The 19,229-nt window shown below is 45.0% G+C and overlaps 1 protein-coding gene and 1 pseudogene across 1 annotated transcript; both read right to left on the bottom strand.

Annotated features, from left to right (window-relative positions):
- Window positions 1-2,485: 2,485 nt before the first annotated feature.
- On the bottom strand, window positions 2,486-4,051 carry LOC115668523 (BTB/POZ domain-containing protein At3g22104-like). The gene is made up of 2 exons (XM_030589970.2): window positions 3,989-4,051; window positions 2,486-3,613 (listed from the first exon to the last, which is right to left on the bottom strand). The coding sequence occupies exons 1-2, from the start codon at window positions 4,049-4,051 to the stop codon at window positions 2,486-2,488; spliced, it is 1,191 nt and encodes a 396-aa protein (XP_030445830.2).
- Window positions 4,052-5,647: 1,596 nt separating this feature from the next.
- On the bottom strand, window positions 5,648-9,117 carry LOC130137228 ((E,E)-alpha-farnesene synthase-like; annotated as a pseudogene).
- Between the last annotated feature and the right edge of the window lie 10,112 nt (window positions 9,118-19,229).

The following is a 19,229-nucleotide window of genomic DNA, read 5'->3' as shown; positions in this document are numbered from 1 at the left end:
GATGGGTGGATGAGGCGCGGTGGCTGCCGGAGGCTCCCTATCTCTCCCGGCTCACGCTCTCACGCTCTCCCTGTATTTTTTTCCAAAAATGGCCGACCCTCTCTCTCTCTCTCTTTCTGTCTTTCATAGCCGACGACGACAAGTCTGGGCCCGGCCGCATCGGCGTGACAATGGCCTGAACCGGCCTACGCCACCCCACGACTTTCGTGGCTATGGCAGGCCGGTGCAGAGCAGGGGGGCTGTTCAATGTGCAGAGACAGAGAGGAGAAGGAGAGAGAGAGAGAGAAAGAGACAGAACCGGAAACGGGGGGAGAAGGGACTAGCCTTAATGGCCAGTCCCTGTGGCGTGCTGCCCCGATCCTGCTCTGGCCGGATGGGGACGGGGCGGCCGCGCTCAGCCACTCGTCGCCTCTGCGTCAGCGACAGAGGAGAACAGGGGGAAGGAGAATGACGGCTTGGCGAGGGGGAAGAAGGAAGGGAGCTGGGCCGGGCGGGGCCCAGCTCGCGCGGGAAGAAAAAGAAAAAGAGAAGTGGGCCGAGCCCACGCCGGGGGAAAGGAAGAAAAAAGAAAAGGGCCGGGTCGGCCCAGCCCCGACCCGGCCCGACTCGAATTTTTTTTTTTTGAGGATTAATTAATAAAATATGCTCAAATAGGCCCTATTAATGCAAATATACCTAATGCCTATATGCAATGCATTGAAATAGAAATATTTTTTGTTTTAGGAATTAAAGGAAATTAACTCCTAAATTTTGTGTAATTAATTTTGGACAAATCAAAAATAGGTGTCAACAGATAGGATAATAGTCTTTCTGGTCAAAATGAGCAAAAGAAAAATAAAATAAGAACATCACCCTCCTCTATAGGAGCCAAAACTTGACGTAGGCCAAAGCATATATTCTGTCTTGAGAACAACAAAAAGAAAAATAGGGCGACATATTTTTATATTATGGCCATCACTCAAAAACGTGGGTCAAACTTATAATAATAAATAAATTCAAAATAATAATAATAATCAATTCAGAAAGTCCAAAATCATTTGGTTTATTCATTTGTCCGGGACTGCATTGTCTGCTGTTATGAGCCCCTAAACGAACGTGTTGTTCTCCGCAATCGGCGATGAGCAGGAACTCGTGAATCGTTACCACTATTCTTCAGAAACATCCATTCATTATATTAATGAAATTGTCTCATTTATCATGGTATTGGGTTGATTGAAGGACATGGTTTTATCTCGATGAATGAATCGACAAAATTGCTTTTGTTCTTAAGAAGGGTCTTGTCCTCTTCAATTTCTCAATCTCTATCCTAGTTTCTTTCTTCACTCAATCGTCCTTGTTAAATATTCAAATTGATTGCACACTCATATTAACATTGTATCAGAGCCGGCGTGCTCATGATCTTGGGTAAGGCATGCAGCCGATTCGTTAGACTTTATGTGAATTTCGGGCCATTCTTTGAAAGTTGTAGCATCTAAATTGTTGTTTGTTTTTTTTTTCGCTAGAGATAAAATGATTCGCACTGTTCTTTGATGATTTGAGATGGACTTTGATTCAATACACCACAAAACAGATTGAGATTCTTCAAGTATACTTACCGATTACGCTATTTAGTGAAAATATGAGATCTTTACAAATCATCTCAAAACTATAGAAAACAGAGATAGAAACTACAAAGAAACTTTACCACCGCCCGCAGCGGCTGCGTTGGCTTGCGCTCTCATCCCCCCACGAAGGGATCAGAGTTCGAACCCCAGCGTAGTCGTTAGGGATTCTTAAGTGTGGCGTCGTGGTGGTGGGTCCTGCGCTAGCGTCATCCCAGGTTTACCCCTCCGACTGTCGGCCGTGCGGGGGGTTCCTGGGTCATCAAAAAAAAAAAAAAACTACAAAGAAACTTTACTATTCTAGAATGACTAGACCAAAATCACAAAGAAATGAAGGAAAAAGTTTCTAACTCTGAACACAACCATAGGCAATTAAGAATCCTAAATTGCACCGACTAGACCATTGAGTTCGCCCAGTTTGCGGTATCCGATCGCTCTGACTTGTAAGCTCCCTCTAACACCTAGTGCTGTGCGATTTTCGCTTTCTTTTGATCCTATCGCTAACATTCTCCCGTGTGCCCAGGACCAAGTTCTTGAGCTTATGTTGCAGTATAAGCAGAGCTTTAACGGTGATTTTGGGTGGAAAATTTGCGTTGTAAGCTAAGTCTCCTAGAGCTCCTGCAGAGAGCTTGTCATGATTTAGTACGTCACATATTCTCAGCCTCTCTTGTGGACATAATTGTTGATGGACCTGCACACAAATTCTCTCCTAATAAGCATTTTATACCAGAAATGCTCAAGCATTTACATAAAATTTGTCAGAACAAGCAAGAAAATTCGAAACCAATCAGAAAATGATGTTTCAGCCATGAAAGTTAAGTGAACTAGCTAAAAGTACTCAGCGGTAAGTAACTTTGTTTAATGTTCTACTCAATGTGAAGCTTTCAGAATTTGCTGTCCAAGTATGGTACCTCAACATATATGTCTATGGCTCTGTATAGGCTGTCATGAGAGTCTCTAACAGCCTCCGGCAAGATTGAGACCAGCTCTTCGAACATCACGGGCTTTACATGCAAATCGGCAGCCACTTCTCCTATGTAGGAGTCAATCAAGTGGCCGACCTTCTTGAGCTGACCTACGGGTAATTCATCGCCTTTGTGCAAGAATGCTTTAATAATCCTGATGATCAAATAGACATCATAAGCGTACTTTTTCCCCCAAGGCGATTGAATAAGCAGATGATCGACCGTGGCTTGGTCGAACCGTGAGCCAATCAAGCTCTCCAAGAGTTCTTTGTGACCTATGCTTATGTTCCACCTCAATCCGAGGCATAGTAGCTCGAAGAGGCATTTGCAAGAGATGGTGCTCAAGTCCCGATCCACCAAAGATAGCAGATTGATCGAACCCTCTAAAATCCTGCGTTTCTCGATGACCGTGGCGCCGATGGATTTCGACTTTTGATAATAGAGGAGGAATCTACTTGTGGCAAAATGGTCATGTTCTTTTGATACCATTGCTCTCACTATTTTGTCTAGCCAATCAATTTCCAAGAACATAAGATCTTCAAACCACCATGCCGTGTGAAAGCCATTGCTTTTGACACTATCCATGCTTGAACAAGGATAACATGAACTGTCCGATGAAGACGCGCACGAGCTCACAACAGCAGGCAAAGCTAATCTTTCTGTTATGCAGTCCACAATTTTCTGAACTAAAAAAGACGAATCTTTAGCAGGGAATAAATCCTGGCATTGTTTCAAAGATATTAGTAGTTCAGACCAAGGCCAGTAGTCGATCCCTTTGAGGGAATTCTCCGTTCGTTCCTCCAAATTTTGATTGCTCCGTGCTTTGTTGCAGTACAATTCCATGAAACGCGCCACGCGGTTCAATAGGACAGCATTGTGAGGGTTTATCTCGACTTTGCCGTTGTTGTAGCAGAATCTTGACATGAGCTCAAAACCCTCAGAGCCTCCTGGAAAATCATGAAAGATCACTTTCAGCTCCCCATTTACTACTCCTGATTTTTTACCAAACAATCTGTTAAGCCTACTTGAAAACGATGCCACGATATTCTGCACAAGAAACAGAAAACAGAGAGACGGTTAACAAACGGGGAAACGAAAGGAAAAAAAAAATGCTATGGTCAATTCAGGATGGTTTTAATCTTCAAAACCATTACAGGGATTACCTGAAAAACTTCAAAAAGTATGATAGGCTTCTCAATTTAGGACAGACATTCTCTTTTTCAAGAAACAGAAATTCATCGATTAAGCAGAAGTCCATTTCATCAGTTGAGTGATTTCACAGTTCAAGAAAGCCAAAGCCAATTACCAATAGTAAAAAACTATAACAAGAAGCACCATCACAAGAATTTGAACTGAACCAGGTCATAAAGACACAAAGGTGATGAACTGAAAATTGAGAGAGAAAGCAGAGCAAGTAATTACCTTGTCCACCAGGAAAGTCTCAAGGCCATTGACATCTACTTCAAGAATGCAGCACATTTCCATTGCTGGAGAAGAAGACTGTAATTTAAAACCCCTCTAGAGACAAAACTTTACCGATTCATGAAAAAAGTTCTGCATATGAAAAAGCTAGAACTTTTGGGATCATTCCCACGAGGGAATTAAGTGAAGAGTTGGACTAAGTCCTCGATATGGGACGGTCAGTGCGAACAAAGAAAGAGGCCAGAGAATCTGATTTCTATGCTTGGTCAAAATACCTTTCTGACAATTGTGGGTTATAACATATAATAGACAATGGAGGGAACAAGAAGCAAGGTAATGTGTGTATTGTTGGAGTTGGCGAATACTTCGGGGATCCTTGTTTCTCACACTGAGTACGCCCACGTGAGCTTAGGGAAACTGAAGTGTTGTCCGACGACATGTGACCCATGCGTACAGAATGCGGGGGTTCGGGGCAGCGCCCATGCAGTGGTGCCCCTTGCTCGATCGGCGGCGGGGGTCGGGGCATCGCCCCGACGGGGTTCCATTGCCCGGTCCAGCAGACGGCTGCCCCGCTTGCCGGTGAGCGGGCGGGGGCTCGGGGGCAGCGCCCTCGAAATCTCAACAGGTTTGGGCTGGCCGGTATGGTGCGAGATTAAGAGTTTTCATATAGGTTTAGGTTTTGGGCCCGTTTGGGGCTTATATATATTTTGCTCGTTTTTCTGATCATTGTAACGAGTTGAGTGGCTGTAAACCGAAAAAAAAAAAACATAGTGAAATCTCTTTGCAGGACGTAGCCCTAATCGAGGGTGAACCTGGGTAAATTCGTGCATCGTCTTTTTTTTTCTGTTTTCTGCGTGATCATTCTGTTTCGGTTCTCGATACGTCCCTTCATGTATGTGTGTGTGTTTTATTTATAGGAATGCATGATCTCTCTTACTTGAGGTGGTTTTTGGTCTCATTCACCCTCAAAATATATGTTTATCAAACCGTTACATTGGTTTGCAACAGTTAACCCTATTACGAGTATTTACAGTATCACGTGTTTGCGATAGTGTTGACTTTAGCTATCAGACTTAAATTCCGAAGAAAAGACGTGCATTGTAAACATGAAGCGAAGTGCAGCCACTTTAGGATTTTGTGTTCTGGATTTTGATTTCGTGCTAGAAGCCATAAGTTGGGGACAAAGCCCTCAAAACACATTCATAAATTTTCATTTCTGAGAAAGAGGAAATTGCAGATATGACCTAAGTTCAGTCAAGTCAACATGGTCTATCATCTGATTTTAAGTTGAATATGTTGGATTCTTTCAAATCAATTCCAGCTTCGCGGAGGTTGATTTGATGTACATTTACTTCAATCAAACTTGACTCTGCAAATCAATCGCAGCTTGACTCTATAGTTTTGACTGCGCCAATATGTCAATACAACATCAAATCGAACTCTACTGAGTTGATAAAGCATCTTCCAGCAACTGAGACCTGATGACAAACTTTCTAGTCAAGAACCAAGAATCAAAATTTCAGACCAAGGAGTGCTTTACGGTTTTGAAGGTCAAATAGTTTGATACAATTTAACCTTTTGCCGTTTCTAATGCCGCCCGTGAATGCACTGGCATTTGATTCTGAGGCTACTTGTTTTTTTTAAGGTATTTGGCCGATATTCCGGGTGAAACACAAACGTAATTATTGCTTTGCCTAAGATACAATTTGCCTATAGCCCTCAATCTTTGGACCTGCAGCAGCTAGTCTAGCTTACACAGCCGCTATGTGATTACACTTGCGCTAATATCTCAGTCGTGAGCGAGAGGCTTGATCACAATAGATAGAATTTGCTACTGAATGTCGCCGTCCTGGACGCCGAACCCATCTCCAAACTGGTAAAGCATATGCGCAACACGAGCAGCGTTCACGGTGACATTGATAAAGGGTCGGAGAAATGGCGTCTCGGCATTGCCGAAGCAACGAGCATTAATTCTTTTCCATGCTTGGTTTATCAATACCTTGATGTGCTTACGAGCAACGTCCTTTGATACATTTGCTTCTTGCATGTAACACACCACTGAGGATGGAGGATCTCCTCTGTCTCTTTCAACCTAATCAAATAGATAAATCAGTTAACTCGTTAATCAGATTCAATTTCCTAAATTTAGTTACTCCTTACGTCGTGTAAGTACAAAAGCTAAGAATTTGTCCATCATGTCATATTCAATTGGTTAATAACATTTCCACAGAAGTTTGATAATTACCGTTGATGTTCCTAGGTCGTTGCAAAGTCGAATTATCATGGACACATTGTAAATCAGATCCTTGTTTCTCTGTAGCAAATCTGCTGCATCATCCAATTTCATATGTCCCGTGAAGTAACAAGCATGAGACAAGATCAGTGGTCCAGAAGATGATGTCCATGCATTGTTTAAGTACTCTTCCAAAGATGGAGTGTAGCCCATATTATCCCACTTTGCTTCATTAAGTATCGCTTTGCAAAAATCTTCCCACTATGGAAAAATAAGGAAAAAAGAAGATTTAATCGTAGATGATTAATTATGCAGGACATAAAATAGTTAGGGTGACATATGCATGGATATCCAGTTATCCAACAGTTTTTTCTTACAGCTTTCGTGAGTTGTGGTAGCACTCGATGCCAATCTTCATCCTTGCCAATATCATAAGCGATGTCGTATGTAACATCGCGAAGCGCTCGGAAACACACCTTCATGCAATCGGGAAGCTGTTGAATCTGCTCTGAATCCCATCTAGAAGCATTGGACTTTCCAATTAGAGAAAATGAGCTGAACAAACACGAAAGGTAGAGATTGGGAGGCATGGTGGCCAACCTCGTAATGGCACCAGTGAAGCATTCTAGCTCCTCCAACGAACCATATAGGTCGTAGATATCGTCGATCACCAGTATCAAGATGATGACCTTGGTAAGAGATTTTCGGAGAGAGCTGAACCGTGATCCCTGAGAGAGTCCAAGGGCGCACAAGAAACTTTTGACCAGCCGATCCCTCGCGAAGTTAACATGTTCGATAAGTCCCAGATCCCTCCACCACCTGAATTTACCGAAGCAACTAATCAAAATCCAAAGCTATGAAAATCACATCATGTCCGGTACACATAACTTCAAAGAAGGCAATTTCCTAGGATGAATTTAGACCATATACATCATGAGTAGTTTTTTTTTTTGGTTGAAATATCATTAGTAGTTTGAGCGTGATGAAATTACCTGGATATATCTCTAAGGTCTCTTTGGTGTGTGGCTTGGACCGTGTTGAAATTGAGTTTTGCAAGCTCAAGCAGATTACTTTGCTTGTCCTCCTGTTGCTCATACAAGCCAATTTGCCATTTGATGTCGAACCACTGGACCCTCTAGTGCATCGGAAGCTCCAAAGCATGGACGGCACGTTTCAAGAGCTGACCATCCAAATCGGAGACTCTTTCTCGGACAATCCCAGTTGAGAAGGCTTTCGCTTCATCCAAAATGTTTTCGCCTTCCAAAGCCAGATGTGAAGCCTCAAGAAGCTCTATCATATCTTCAACATCTTCGCAGTTGCTTCCGTTCAATGTGTTCCTTCCTTCCTTGAACATCCTTAATTCATCTGATTACAAAATGAAAGTCGAAGATTTACGGCCGGATAGAACCAAGAATAATTGCTGATAGTACTAATTATACTCGATGTTAATAAATATTAGAAAGTACGACGACTGATGACTAAGAAGATGTTATTGGAAAACAGTGAATAATGGCATATGAACTTTGAGCGGATTGTATGCATTCAATTCGATAAAACCTCTCTGTGGACGAAACCTTCTTCACCGTCTAGTCCACAATTACACTTTCCTTTAGTGATCCTCTCTCCAGAAACAAGAAGGTTTTTCTGTAGAGCTAAGTCCCAATAGGTATGACTGCTATGGAAGGAACCAACTTTTGTGGAGTAATCTTCAGTACCTAAAGCATTATTCGTTGATTTATTTGGTTTGTGCTGTCATTCGTTAGTAACATCTCAGACGAAGGAAATCACACACATCCATATTTACGACTTGCCTTGTGAAACGACATGGCCATGCTATCTGAGGAGTCTAAACCGAAGTGCACTGGCATAGAGCCGATCTTCCACGTTGAAAACGCCACCGTTGGTGGATGCAACGGTTTCAAGAGCTTCTTTTATTTCAGTGACAAAAAGGTTGGACAGCCCCAATTTTCTCATGCTGTCAATCAACTCTAACTTGGGGAGTGAATCGACTGCTTCTGATAACATTGGTTTTACTTCCTCCACGAGCCGTTCTACCCGTTCTTTAGTTCCTTCTTTCTACAGAATCGAGTCGAATTCGTAAGATCGAAATCTACCTCGAAAAGGCCTCAATTAATTCAACCTATAGAGCAATGCCAAGATGTTGTGATTATACTACTTTATCCTTTACGAATTTATGGTAAAATATATTGCAAAGTCTTGATTGCTTCTAATAAGGTTTTATCTAGACTCATTCTAATTGACCGGTTTAATCATATTTTAAGAAGTAACAACCAAAATAATGTGGACTCGTTATGTTTCTAATAAATTGATTGATTTTTTTATTATCGCGATTGACTTTGTTGTATAGTGAGTCTGAAATGGTTGGTTTCATTTCAATCCCTAGAGGACTCAACCGTGAGCAAGCTAATTTTTCAGAAAAATTTAGTACATGCAAATGTATATAGCTAGATGAATTGGTTTTATACATTCATGTTAGTTATAAATCAAGTCTAGATGATGGCTGATATATAGGATAACCACACATATTAAGACCATGCATGTGATGTTACAAATCAATTTAGCAAAATACTACCTTGCTCAAATTAAAAAATAAATAAAATCAACATGTGTCTCATGTGCAATACTTGAATAAAGGAGTACAACCAAAAAAGAACAGGTTCGATAATTAACGTTCAAATTTGATGGAACTTATGAGCACGGGAGGTACAAATTAGAATCTTACGAGGTCGTTGTTGTTGTTAAGCGACTGGAGGAAATCGTATTTCCAAAGGTTAGGCCTATAATTGGCCGATCTTCTTTGATGCAACTTGTCTTCGACTTGCGGCGAATCCGCTTAGCAAGGCTGGAAATGAACTTGTTCTGTTTTGTACTCCATGACGTATGAGTGGAAGTTGAGAAGATTGGTGAGATAACAAATTTGTACGAGTTTAGTGATGGAATGAGTGTGAGTGTTGTTGAGCACAATGCTTCAATTTATATGGGTGAGTTCGAGTTGGGAGTGTTGTTGAGCACAAGAAGCCCCACATGTCAACCTTGTACTCGGTCGGTCTCGTCTCCGACCACACACAGTAATCACGAATCACATGAGAACACGACACAACATAAGATAGCAATGTGCTTGCTTCGTATGGGACAGATGAGGTTACTAGTCGTGTTGGCACTGTCCATGCCTCACATGGGCTATTTAATGTTATGCGTCAAATTAGCAAATATCTGCCCATGTTTCTCATGCCTTAGTCCAAACAAAACTAGATGAATCTATAAATGCCTGACTAGAAAAACGCAAGCCCCGTTCGTCGAACCAAAAAAATCAGATTTAAGAGATTATCTAGGAATAAAGTGGGTGCGCAAGGATTTTTGTTGGTAGAATACTACACTCTATGATCTTAATCAAGTAGGGCATGCTGTTGTTTTGATCAATTTTTTCTTGATAAGTATAGACTCCTCTAGGATTAATGTCTACAAGTCTCTAGTTTAATAGGTCGTACTTTATCGCGACCTCCCCGAACGGAGTGGACCACCTAGGGTTTGGCTAATGAATTACTAAGCTTACGCCTAACTCGGGTTCTTCCAAGCACGTACCAATTTGCAACTAGCAAAACGCAAGCCACATTTGTCTAACAAAAAATCAGATTTAAGAGATTATGGATATTTGTTGGTAGAATACTACACTCTATGATCTTAATCAAGTTGGCTATGTTGATGTCTGGAAAAGCATAGACTCTCTGTGATTAATGTCTACAAGTATCTAGTTTAATAGGTCGTACTTTATCGCGACCTACCCGAACGGAGTGGACCACCTAGGGTTTGGCTAATGAATTACTAAGCTTATGCCTAACTCGGATTCTTCTAAGCACATACCAATTTGCAACTAGCAAAACGCAAGCCACATTTGTCTAACCAAAAATCAGATTGAAGAGATTATGGACATTTGTTGGTAGAATGCTACACTCTATGATCTTAATCAAGTTGGCTATGTTGATGTCTAGAAAAGCATAGACTCTCTAGGATTAATGTCTACAAGTCTCTAGTTTAATAGGTTGTAGTTGAAGTTTGTGGCCAGGTTAAAACAAGAAGAAAGTCTTTGGCTAATGCAGAGATAAACTGCATGTATAAGTTGGTGGATTGAGTCTATGAATAGGCAAAGCTGGTGGGTACGTGTCACGCCATGTACCCCACGAAGCGGTAACATCCCACGCAAAGGTCGATTTGATTGTGTGCGACGTCCCCGGAAGCGTCGCCGACCCAACGCCCAAACAGAGAGTAAAGCACAAGCGGAAGTAATAAATAATAAACCCTGACAGTATAAACATGAGCCAAAGATAGCGAAACAAGCAACCAACAATGATGAAAACATACTTGCACTATACATTGCTATTGAAAACTTCTTTACAAACATCCATACCCAACTATAAAAAGATACAAGTCCACACCTACACAGTCAGCAGCCACAGGGTCAAAAAGGGAAGTGGCTAGGGAGGTCAGACTAACTCAAAGAGAGGGCTATAGTAAAAAAGTTACCAGCCCTCACTAACTAGCTATGGCTCAGGATAAACCTAGGGTTCCCACTCAGGGTCGGAAGACCCAGTAGTGTCATCCGACGGCTCCTCTGAAGGATTCTCTGAAGACTCGGACGGTTTAGAATCCATATCTTCGGCTTGGGCTCGCTCATCTTGAAAGTCCTGCTCCAACTCTGGATCTAGTAGAGACCTAACTCGTCGTCTACTCCCAGCTCTTCGTCAGATCCTACCTCAGCGACTTCTCCGTCCTCACTTGATCCATTGGCTCTGGTTCCGGCTCCTCTTCCATCGGTTCGAGGTCCTCATACCACATCGCGGGTATCAAATTTACATCGACCGGCTCATCTATGATCTGGGGATCCACAATCTCACCATCAGCCATTTGTGGATCCATCAATCCATCTTGACCAACCGGCACGTCAAAAGTCCTAAGGGGTTGCCCGAGGTTTCCATCTGCATCTCTCAAGCACCAAGCTACATATTCCTGAGTCTGACGAAAATACTCTCATACGTTTACAAACACCACGGATCGGTATCTCACATAAGATTCCCCATTTCCTGCGGGGTATGTACTTGTATACTGATGTATCTGTATAGGTATTCCAAAAAGTGGTGGATTCGGCATCTTTACGGCTGGGGGTATGAAAATGTGGATTTTTTACAACCATGAGACGAATCTCAGCGAGTACAACCCCTAAACCTAGGCTAGGCTAGCATGCATTCTCCTGACAGGCAAACAACATAGTACGCAAACAATGACTTGGCCCTCGGCCCAAATAGAACGTAAAAATTACCCTGCAGGTTAGGCAGTTCATTAAAATTCCCAAGGCACATGCACGAATACAATGGTCCCACGTGCACCACACGCATACTCATGCTCACAGTATTCATCTCACACGCCGGGTCATGTACTCTATGCATGCAATGTCAATGTCATGCCATGCTTCCATTTCGGTTCACTCTACACACCGTCTCAATTATTAATAATTATTACGACTCGAGTCAACACAATTCCCGGCCCGGTGCGTCTAGCCTGCTTCAAAGTGCATGAGGCGCAACACTGATCTGGCCCAGTGTCTCTTGCCTGCTTCAAAGTGCATGAGGCGCAACACTGATCTCCTCACGAACCAGAGCCCGCGTAAAACGCATCAGGATGGTCGTCTTCCAGACGAACCGGGCATCGTCCTGCTTCAAAGTGTATGAGGACGGCACACCCCGCGTAATACGCATCAGGGCGAAATGTGATCACACATACACACATCCAGTTATTATCTGAACCCTGCGTAACACGCATCAGGGTAATTTAGGTGATCACATGCTCATGACAGGCACGCAGTCTCACACAATTTCATCACAAGCCTCATTCTCGGCCTTCATAACGCGTGTCATGAAATGCAACATGAGCATCCACATAACATAGGCACAGGCACACAGTTCAATCAAAGTCATTCCACAGTGCCTAATCCACAAGCCACGTGCTTACTTGGCCTATTAATACCGTGCGGCCTAAATTCACAATGTGTAATTCCATAACCCACTCAAGCCATCAAATGGCCGATCACACTTCGCATGAGTCGGCCACACGAGCACACGACATGGCATTATTCAATTCCCCAATAAATGGGCACAACAATCAACAAGTCAATCAGCCCGGGCATACCCGGCAGTCCAGTCACCTAATCCTCGACTAGTCCGCGCCACCCCAATAAATCACTAATATTATTCTTGTCACCATTACCATTGTTCGACTCACTAATTTCTCCCAATGTACACCGATAATCCTCAACCCAGTCAAGAAAATGCATAATCAGTCCTAATCTGGGTTTAGGAATTATACTCACTTAATTCTAGACCACGACGACGCGAAATGAGCGGCCGATTGCCGGTGAACGGCGATATCAGCGGCGACGGCGACGGCGGTACGGACGCGTACGACACCGTACGGATACTGTACGAACAGTGACGTACGGCGACGTACGGAGACATGCGGACGGGTTGCAGGTCACGGCGGCAACAGCTCGGCCGATCGGTCTTCGGCACGGCGGCGGCGAAGCTCCGGCGTTCCTTTGGCCGGACGGAATACAAAGGAGAGAGAGAGAACGGGGACGAGGGAGAGAGAGAACGGGGAGGCTGAGGGTGAGGCTAGGCGGCGCCGGCGTCCAGCAGCTCCGGTGAACGGCGGCTCCGGCAGTGATCCGGCGTACGAACGGCAACCGAGAGGAGAACGGCCGGAGGAGGAGGAAACGGGCGAAGGAGGCTGATCGGTGGGGGTTCTGGCCGAAAATGAGGAGGAGGACAGAGAGAGCTGGTCCAAGGGTGGTCAAATATTGGGGCTAGGGGCGCTACGTGTCGCCAATCCGAGAGTTTTGACCAAAATACCCCTAATCCGACGGTCCTCGTTCATCTCTATCAAAAAATTGAGGGGTAAAAGGGTAAGTAAGGCCAATAATGCAGCTGAAGACCCTTAATAATTATCCCAAATAATTTCCCAAAAATTCGGACCCGAAAACGGCCTAGGGGCAAAACAGTCATTTTTCCGGTCCCGGGGCGAAATTTCAATTTTTGGCTATATCAACCCCAAATGGGTGTGGCCAACATAATATGGCATCGGAATCGTGAAAATAGCCTCTTAAGCCCTCGAAAATCGACTGCAAAGTCCTGAAAATAAAATAATATTATTTTTCACTTCCGAGCCAAAATTTCAATTTTTGATCGAAACAACTCTAAATGCACTTGGCCACCCAAAAATGACATCGGTTTCGAAAAATAACCTCATACGGCCTCAAAATCCAAGTCGGTGTCCCGAGAGGCAAAATCGTCATTTTTGAATTCCAGGTCGAAATTCCATTTTTCGACCGGACTAACTCCAAACGTGCGTGGCCAGCATAATATGACATCAGAATCGTGAAAATAGCTTCTCAAGCCCTCGAAGATCGACATCGAAGTCCGGGTCCAATTTCGTGACCAAAGCACGCTAAATTTCCAATTTCAGAGTCTCTCACTAACGGGCAGCTGTTTAGGAGTTACGCGTATCGACCTAGGGTTATCCGAACCATGACGGTCTCGATCATTGAGAAGATGAGAATTTATCACTAGCCCCAGAGGTCGCGATCATTCGGTTCCAGTTCAGGACTAGTTGGCCACGTGCACTTTCGATCGTGCAGAATCACCTGCGATCCGATTGTACATCGTTGGCCTTGGCTAAACCAAATCCAACACTTTTCTTGAGATCGGCCCACGTTGGCCCAAAATATTCCCTCGTCCTTTCTCGTGATCGGTGCCCGATTCATGATCGGGTCCCTGGTCCACGTACCGGTTTTCCTAGTTAGCCATACCCCACTGGTTAGTATCCCTAGAGTGATCAGCTCTGGGCGAGATTTACCAAAATGAAATGCGAAATAATGTCAATTTTATTGATCCCGAAATTTACGTCGAAATTCGGGTTGTTACAATACATGTATGAAAGAAAGAAGCATCCCGTGTACACAAGCCCTTGACGTACAAATTTTATTGAATTTCTAGTGGTCCTTCTTTGTGACATTCTGAAATTCGACCCACTTGGAATTTATGAAATGGATGATTTTATGGACGTGCTTGTAGTTAGATCTTGCCCGGAACTGATCACTCCTGGAAAACTAACCGATAGGGAATGACTAATTAGGGATTTAAATTCCCGCGACCAAATAAACTCGATCGTGAATCGACTTTCGACCATAAAAATTGTCGAGGTGACATTTTGAGCCAATATAGGCCGATCCAAGGATAGTTAGGGATCAATTCGCCGCTGTCATATCAGTGGATCGCGAGTGATTCCACTTGACCACGAGATGAATTGACGAATGACCCCAAACCTATACCAATCGATCGTGCCGTTGGAACTATCGATTGATCCTCACAATTAAGTGACAACCGAGGTCGTCACGACCTGAGTAAACTTAAACGTGACATGATTCAGTATCGGCCACGGGTCAAATGTGCGAATTTCCCCAAAAACCACCCGTTAGTTCGAGATACGCTCAAGTTACGTAAATTAAATTTGATCATTAATTAGAAACCAAGTTTGGGCATCGGAAATTGTGAAGGTCATGACAGGATAATCGGACGATGTTGTCATTAGCTCGGTTAGCCTCAGATTTGTCCGGATTCTTCAAAAAGTTCAAATTTCGGCGAGAAATGGAAAATGACCGTTTTACCGCTGGGATTTTATTAAGGCCAAGTATAATGGGAGACGGGCATTTTGGTCATTTCACACCTACTTTAGAAAATAAAAAAATTTGGACAATTTTGCCCTTGAAAATTTTGTGAAATTTCAATTTTGCCCCTGGATATTTTTGGCGAGGATTAATTTGGACCGTCGATCTTAGGATAAGATCGAATCGTGGCCGTTGATTTGGAATATAGAGAGTGTCACGCCCCGAACCCCATCGAGCTCGCGACATCCCCTGCTCCGGTCGAAATGATGCGACGTCCCAGGAACGTCGCCGACCCAACCCAAACATCAGAGCCACATGCGGAAGCGAATAATAAAACCCCTGACAAATAATGACGACAACGGGGTAGAACAACGTAACAATCCAAAGAACCACATATTCATACAACACCAAATATACAAACATCATATTCCGGACATAAATACGTACTAACATCCTCGATCACCGTTTAAACAAAAGATCGAGGTCTCGTTAACTTAACTTCCCTACGGGTCAACCCGATTTACACAACCCCTAAACCCTAGGGAAAAACCTAAGGATCGCCTCGTCCGGTCACCCGTCAATTTCGCTTGAAACTCGGGAACTCACCTCGCAGGCTCCACCAGCACCAACAGCAGCTCCCCGGACTTCCAAAAAGAAAAGGCGCACTTCCCAGTTTAGGGCCGGGGTGCGAAAGTGGCGGTTATACAACCGTGAGACGAATCTCAATAAGTGTACAACCCCAAACCCCACGTAGGCACTCACGCACCTGCCGAGACGAAAACACATAACACACAACGATCGGCCAAACTAACAATCACATGCGACCCTACCTCGGAATCCATCACGCACGTTCACGCACGTTAGACAATAACACAGCCCAACACATCACAAAGAAGGAATCACAGACGCGCGTGCCTCAATTATAAGACAGAAACCACTTGGGCACGTCCCATACCGTGCCTAGCAGTTTCTACCCCATAATTAAGCATCACATCACGCGATACAAACACACTCGCACGCTACTCACACCATGCGTCACTTTCCACAATCCTCTCGCTTGTCTTGCCAAATCCCACTCATTCTCAACCTTTCCACCACTACCGCGCCCGCGTAAAACGCATCAGGCCAACGGTCTTCTGACCTCGTCAGGCATCGTCACCCCGTCGGGCCGGGCATCGTCACCTCGTCAGGGACGGCATCGTCCCGCGTAAACGTACACGCCTCAGGACGGAATCCTACACACACTTTCCTTCTACCGTGCCCGCGTAAACGCATCAGGCCAACGGTCTTCTGACCACGTCAGGCATCGACACCCCGTCGGGCCGGGCATCGTCACCTCGTCAGGGACGGCATCGTCCCGCGTAAACGTACACGCCTCAGGACGGACCTTTCCAACCAAACCACATTTCCATATCCTCGTTCCACTCAAACCACACTTGCCACGCCACCACACAAACACACTGCCAAACATACACACTTCACACACGTTTCACATTTACACAACCTCGTCACACAAACACCGCACGAACACCCAATCACACATTGTTGGCACGCGAATACAATACGCGAATGCACTACCACACCACCACACTTCACGGCCACACACACGCGACACATGGCCAGTCCACAATCAGCCCAAGCACAATCCCAAATCAGCCACAACCACACAGTCATATCACAACACACACGATCAACACACAAACTGGTATTTCTCCACACCCAAACGTTATCAAATCAGTTCGGCCCTTCACAACAATTTCACAAAATCTCGGGCCGGACCTAACAGTACCAACCACACGACAAACAAGACCCCACAAAGACCTAAAAACCACACATCACGACCATCAATCGGTCTTTTCGCCCTCAAAATCACCATATCTCACTCCCGGCTCTTCACGGCACTTTCATAAAATTACGAGCCGGTCCTAATGGTACTAACTGCGTATCGAACAGCCACTCACAGCACATCACACGGCATATCACAGCCAGCAAACAGTCCCTAAAATCACTTAAACCGAACTTCAAACGAGCCTAGAAATACCCGAGGTCCTAAATGACATTTGGGGAAAACACTTACTCAAAAGGCAAGACAGAACGGGGCTGGAACGGGCCGGGACAGCGGCAGCAGCGTCGCCGGCGATGTACGGACGGCGTGAACAGTGTGCCGTACGGACGTGGTGAACAGTACCACTCCCCGTACGGACGCTGTACGGACAGGCTGGGACGGTGGCCAAAGAGGTGCCGGTGACAGCCGCGGCGTCCGACGGTCCGGCGTGAACAGTGATCCGTACGGACGGGTGAACAGTACCGTACGGACTCTGTACGGACTACGCTGGACGGCGACGTACGGCGAGGCTGGACGGCTGGGTGTCGACGGAACGACGATCGGAGCTCCGGCGAAGCTCCGGCGGTACTGTTTGCAGACCGGGAAAGAGAAAAACAGAGAAACAAGGCTGTTTTGGACAAAAACTGGGGCTGTGGTGGCTGCACAGAGGTGGAAATGGTTGCTGGTGATGTTGGCTTGGTGGGGGCAGCACCGGCTGGTACTGTTCCGGCGTGAACAGTACCGAAAATGGCAGAAACGGGACTGCAGAACCAGAAACGTGAAGAAGAAGAGGAAAATTCTGGGGAAAATATGGCTGAATGGGTCTGCACGAGAGAGAGAGAGAGAAGACTATCTGGTCAAATGGGTCAAAGATAGCTTAGTGGAGTCCAAGTGTCACAATCTAGGCCCATTGGACAATTTTGCCCCTAATCCAAGGGCCCAAAAATGATCCAATCCAATAATTTAGGGGTAGAATGGTCATTTGCTCTTAACCATGGTTGACCAGACCTGGTTTGGCCTTAACTCACCTTGGTTAATCCCAAAATTAAATCCAATTTTCGGAATTACCAAAAATGGGTCCAAGGGCATTTTGGTAATTTTCCGATCCCGAACCGAAATTCCAATTTTTGCACATACGTGTTCCATTTGTGCGTGGCCAACATAATATGGCGTCGGAATCGCGAAATTCATCGCGCAAGCCCTCGAAAATCCACGTCAAAGTCTCGGGAATAAAATAATATTATTTTTCCAATTTTTGTCGAAATTCCAATTTTGGCCAAAACCACTCTAAATGTGCGTGGCCACCCCAAAATGACCTTGGCCGCGAAAAATAACCTCAAACGGCCTCCGAATCCAGCCTCGGTGCCCACAGGGGCAAAACCGTAATTTTTCCGGCCCCGGACCGAAATCCATTTTTTTCGCAGAAATGGGTGGCCCCAAGGTTGGCCAAGCCAAAAACGTCATCGGCCGTCCAAAATTGTCACTTTCAAAATTCTCGATTCCCGGGCCCGAATTCCAAGAAATGACTAAAATCGAGCAATAGCAACTTTAGCTTATCTCGGCTAACGGGTGGCTCTCTGGAATTACGCGCTCTCGACCCGTGACCGACACTAAGTCAAATCACGTTTAAGTTTACTCCACCCGGGACGACCTCGGTTGTCATATAATTGCGAGGGTCTGTCGCTAGTGCCCTTTGGACACGATCAATCAAGTAGATCGGTCTCGGTTGGCTCAAAACATTCCCTCGTCAATCCATATGGTCGAAGATCGAACCCAGGTCGAGTTCTTTGGTCGTGCGAACTCAATCCCGTAATAGCCTTACCCTAAGGTTAGCATCCCGTGAATGCGCATTTCCGGGTGAGATTTCACTACAAGTGCATTGGCCAAAATATTCATTTCATAGATCCCGGGAAAAGGATCGAAAATTCAGACTGTTACAGAGAGAGCGGTATGATGGTCATTTTGCTTGGAGATTAGACACCAATTATTGCCTCTTTAGTATATATCTCTCATTTTCTCTCTCTCCCCCTCATTCTCTCTTTCACTCACGCCAATCTCTCTCTCACCCCTCCCTCGGCCAAGCCTTCGCCCCCCTCCCACCGTGAAGTGGCCAGCAGGCCACCCCCTTCGCCGCCGCTTCCCCGCCGAGCCGGAGCCACCGCCGCCGCCGTGGCCGCTCACCATCACCACCACCACTGCCAATCGCCGCCGCTCGTGACCGCCGGCGAGTCGCCGGTAACCATCACCGCTTGTTGCCGTTGCTGCTGCTGTTCACTCCCTGTCCAGCCACTGTTGAGGCCTCAATTTCGCGTATGAATCACAAGTAAGTGATATCCTAACCCTCGCCTAGGATAACGGGTATTTTCGGGTTAGTTCGGGGCCGTTTTAGTGAGTTTTAGGGGTTAATCGTGGGACAACGGTTGGACTGATTTGGCTGAGTGTTTTGGGA

Source organism: Syzygium oleosum, unplaced genomic scaffold (assembly GCF_021117445.2).
Source record: "Syzygium oleosum isolate NSW1041296 unplaced genomic scaffold, Sole_v2.1 Sole_v2.65, whole genome shotgun sequence".
Classification (NCBI taxonomy): Eukaryota; Viridiplantae; Streptophyta; class Magnoliopsida; order Myrtales; family Myrtaceae; genus Syzygium; species Syzygium oleosum.
This window is presented reverse-complemented; position numbering and strand designations above follow the sequence as displayed.

Coding starts and splice junctions, on each gene's coding strand:
- LOC115668523 (XM_030589970.2), bottom strand. CDS start 4,051: ATGGAAATGTGCTGCATTCTTGAAGTAGATGTCAATGGCCTTGAGACT. Junction 3,614..3,988: donor AGACTTTCCTGGTGGACAAG/GTAATTACTTGC, acceptor TTTCTTGTGCAG/AATATCGTGGCATCGTTTTC.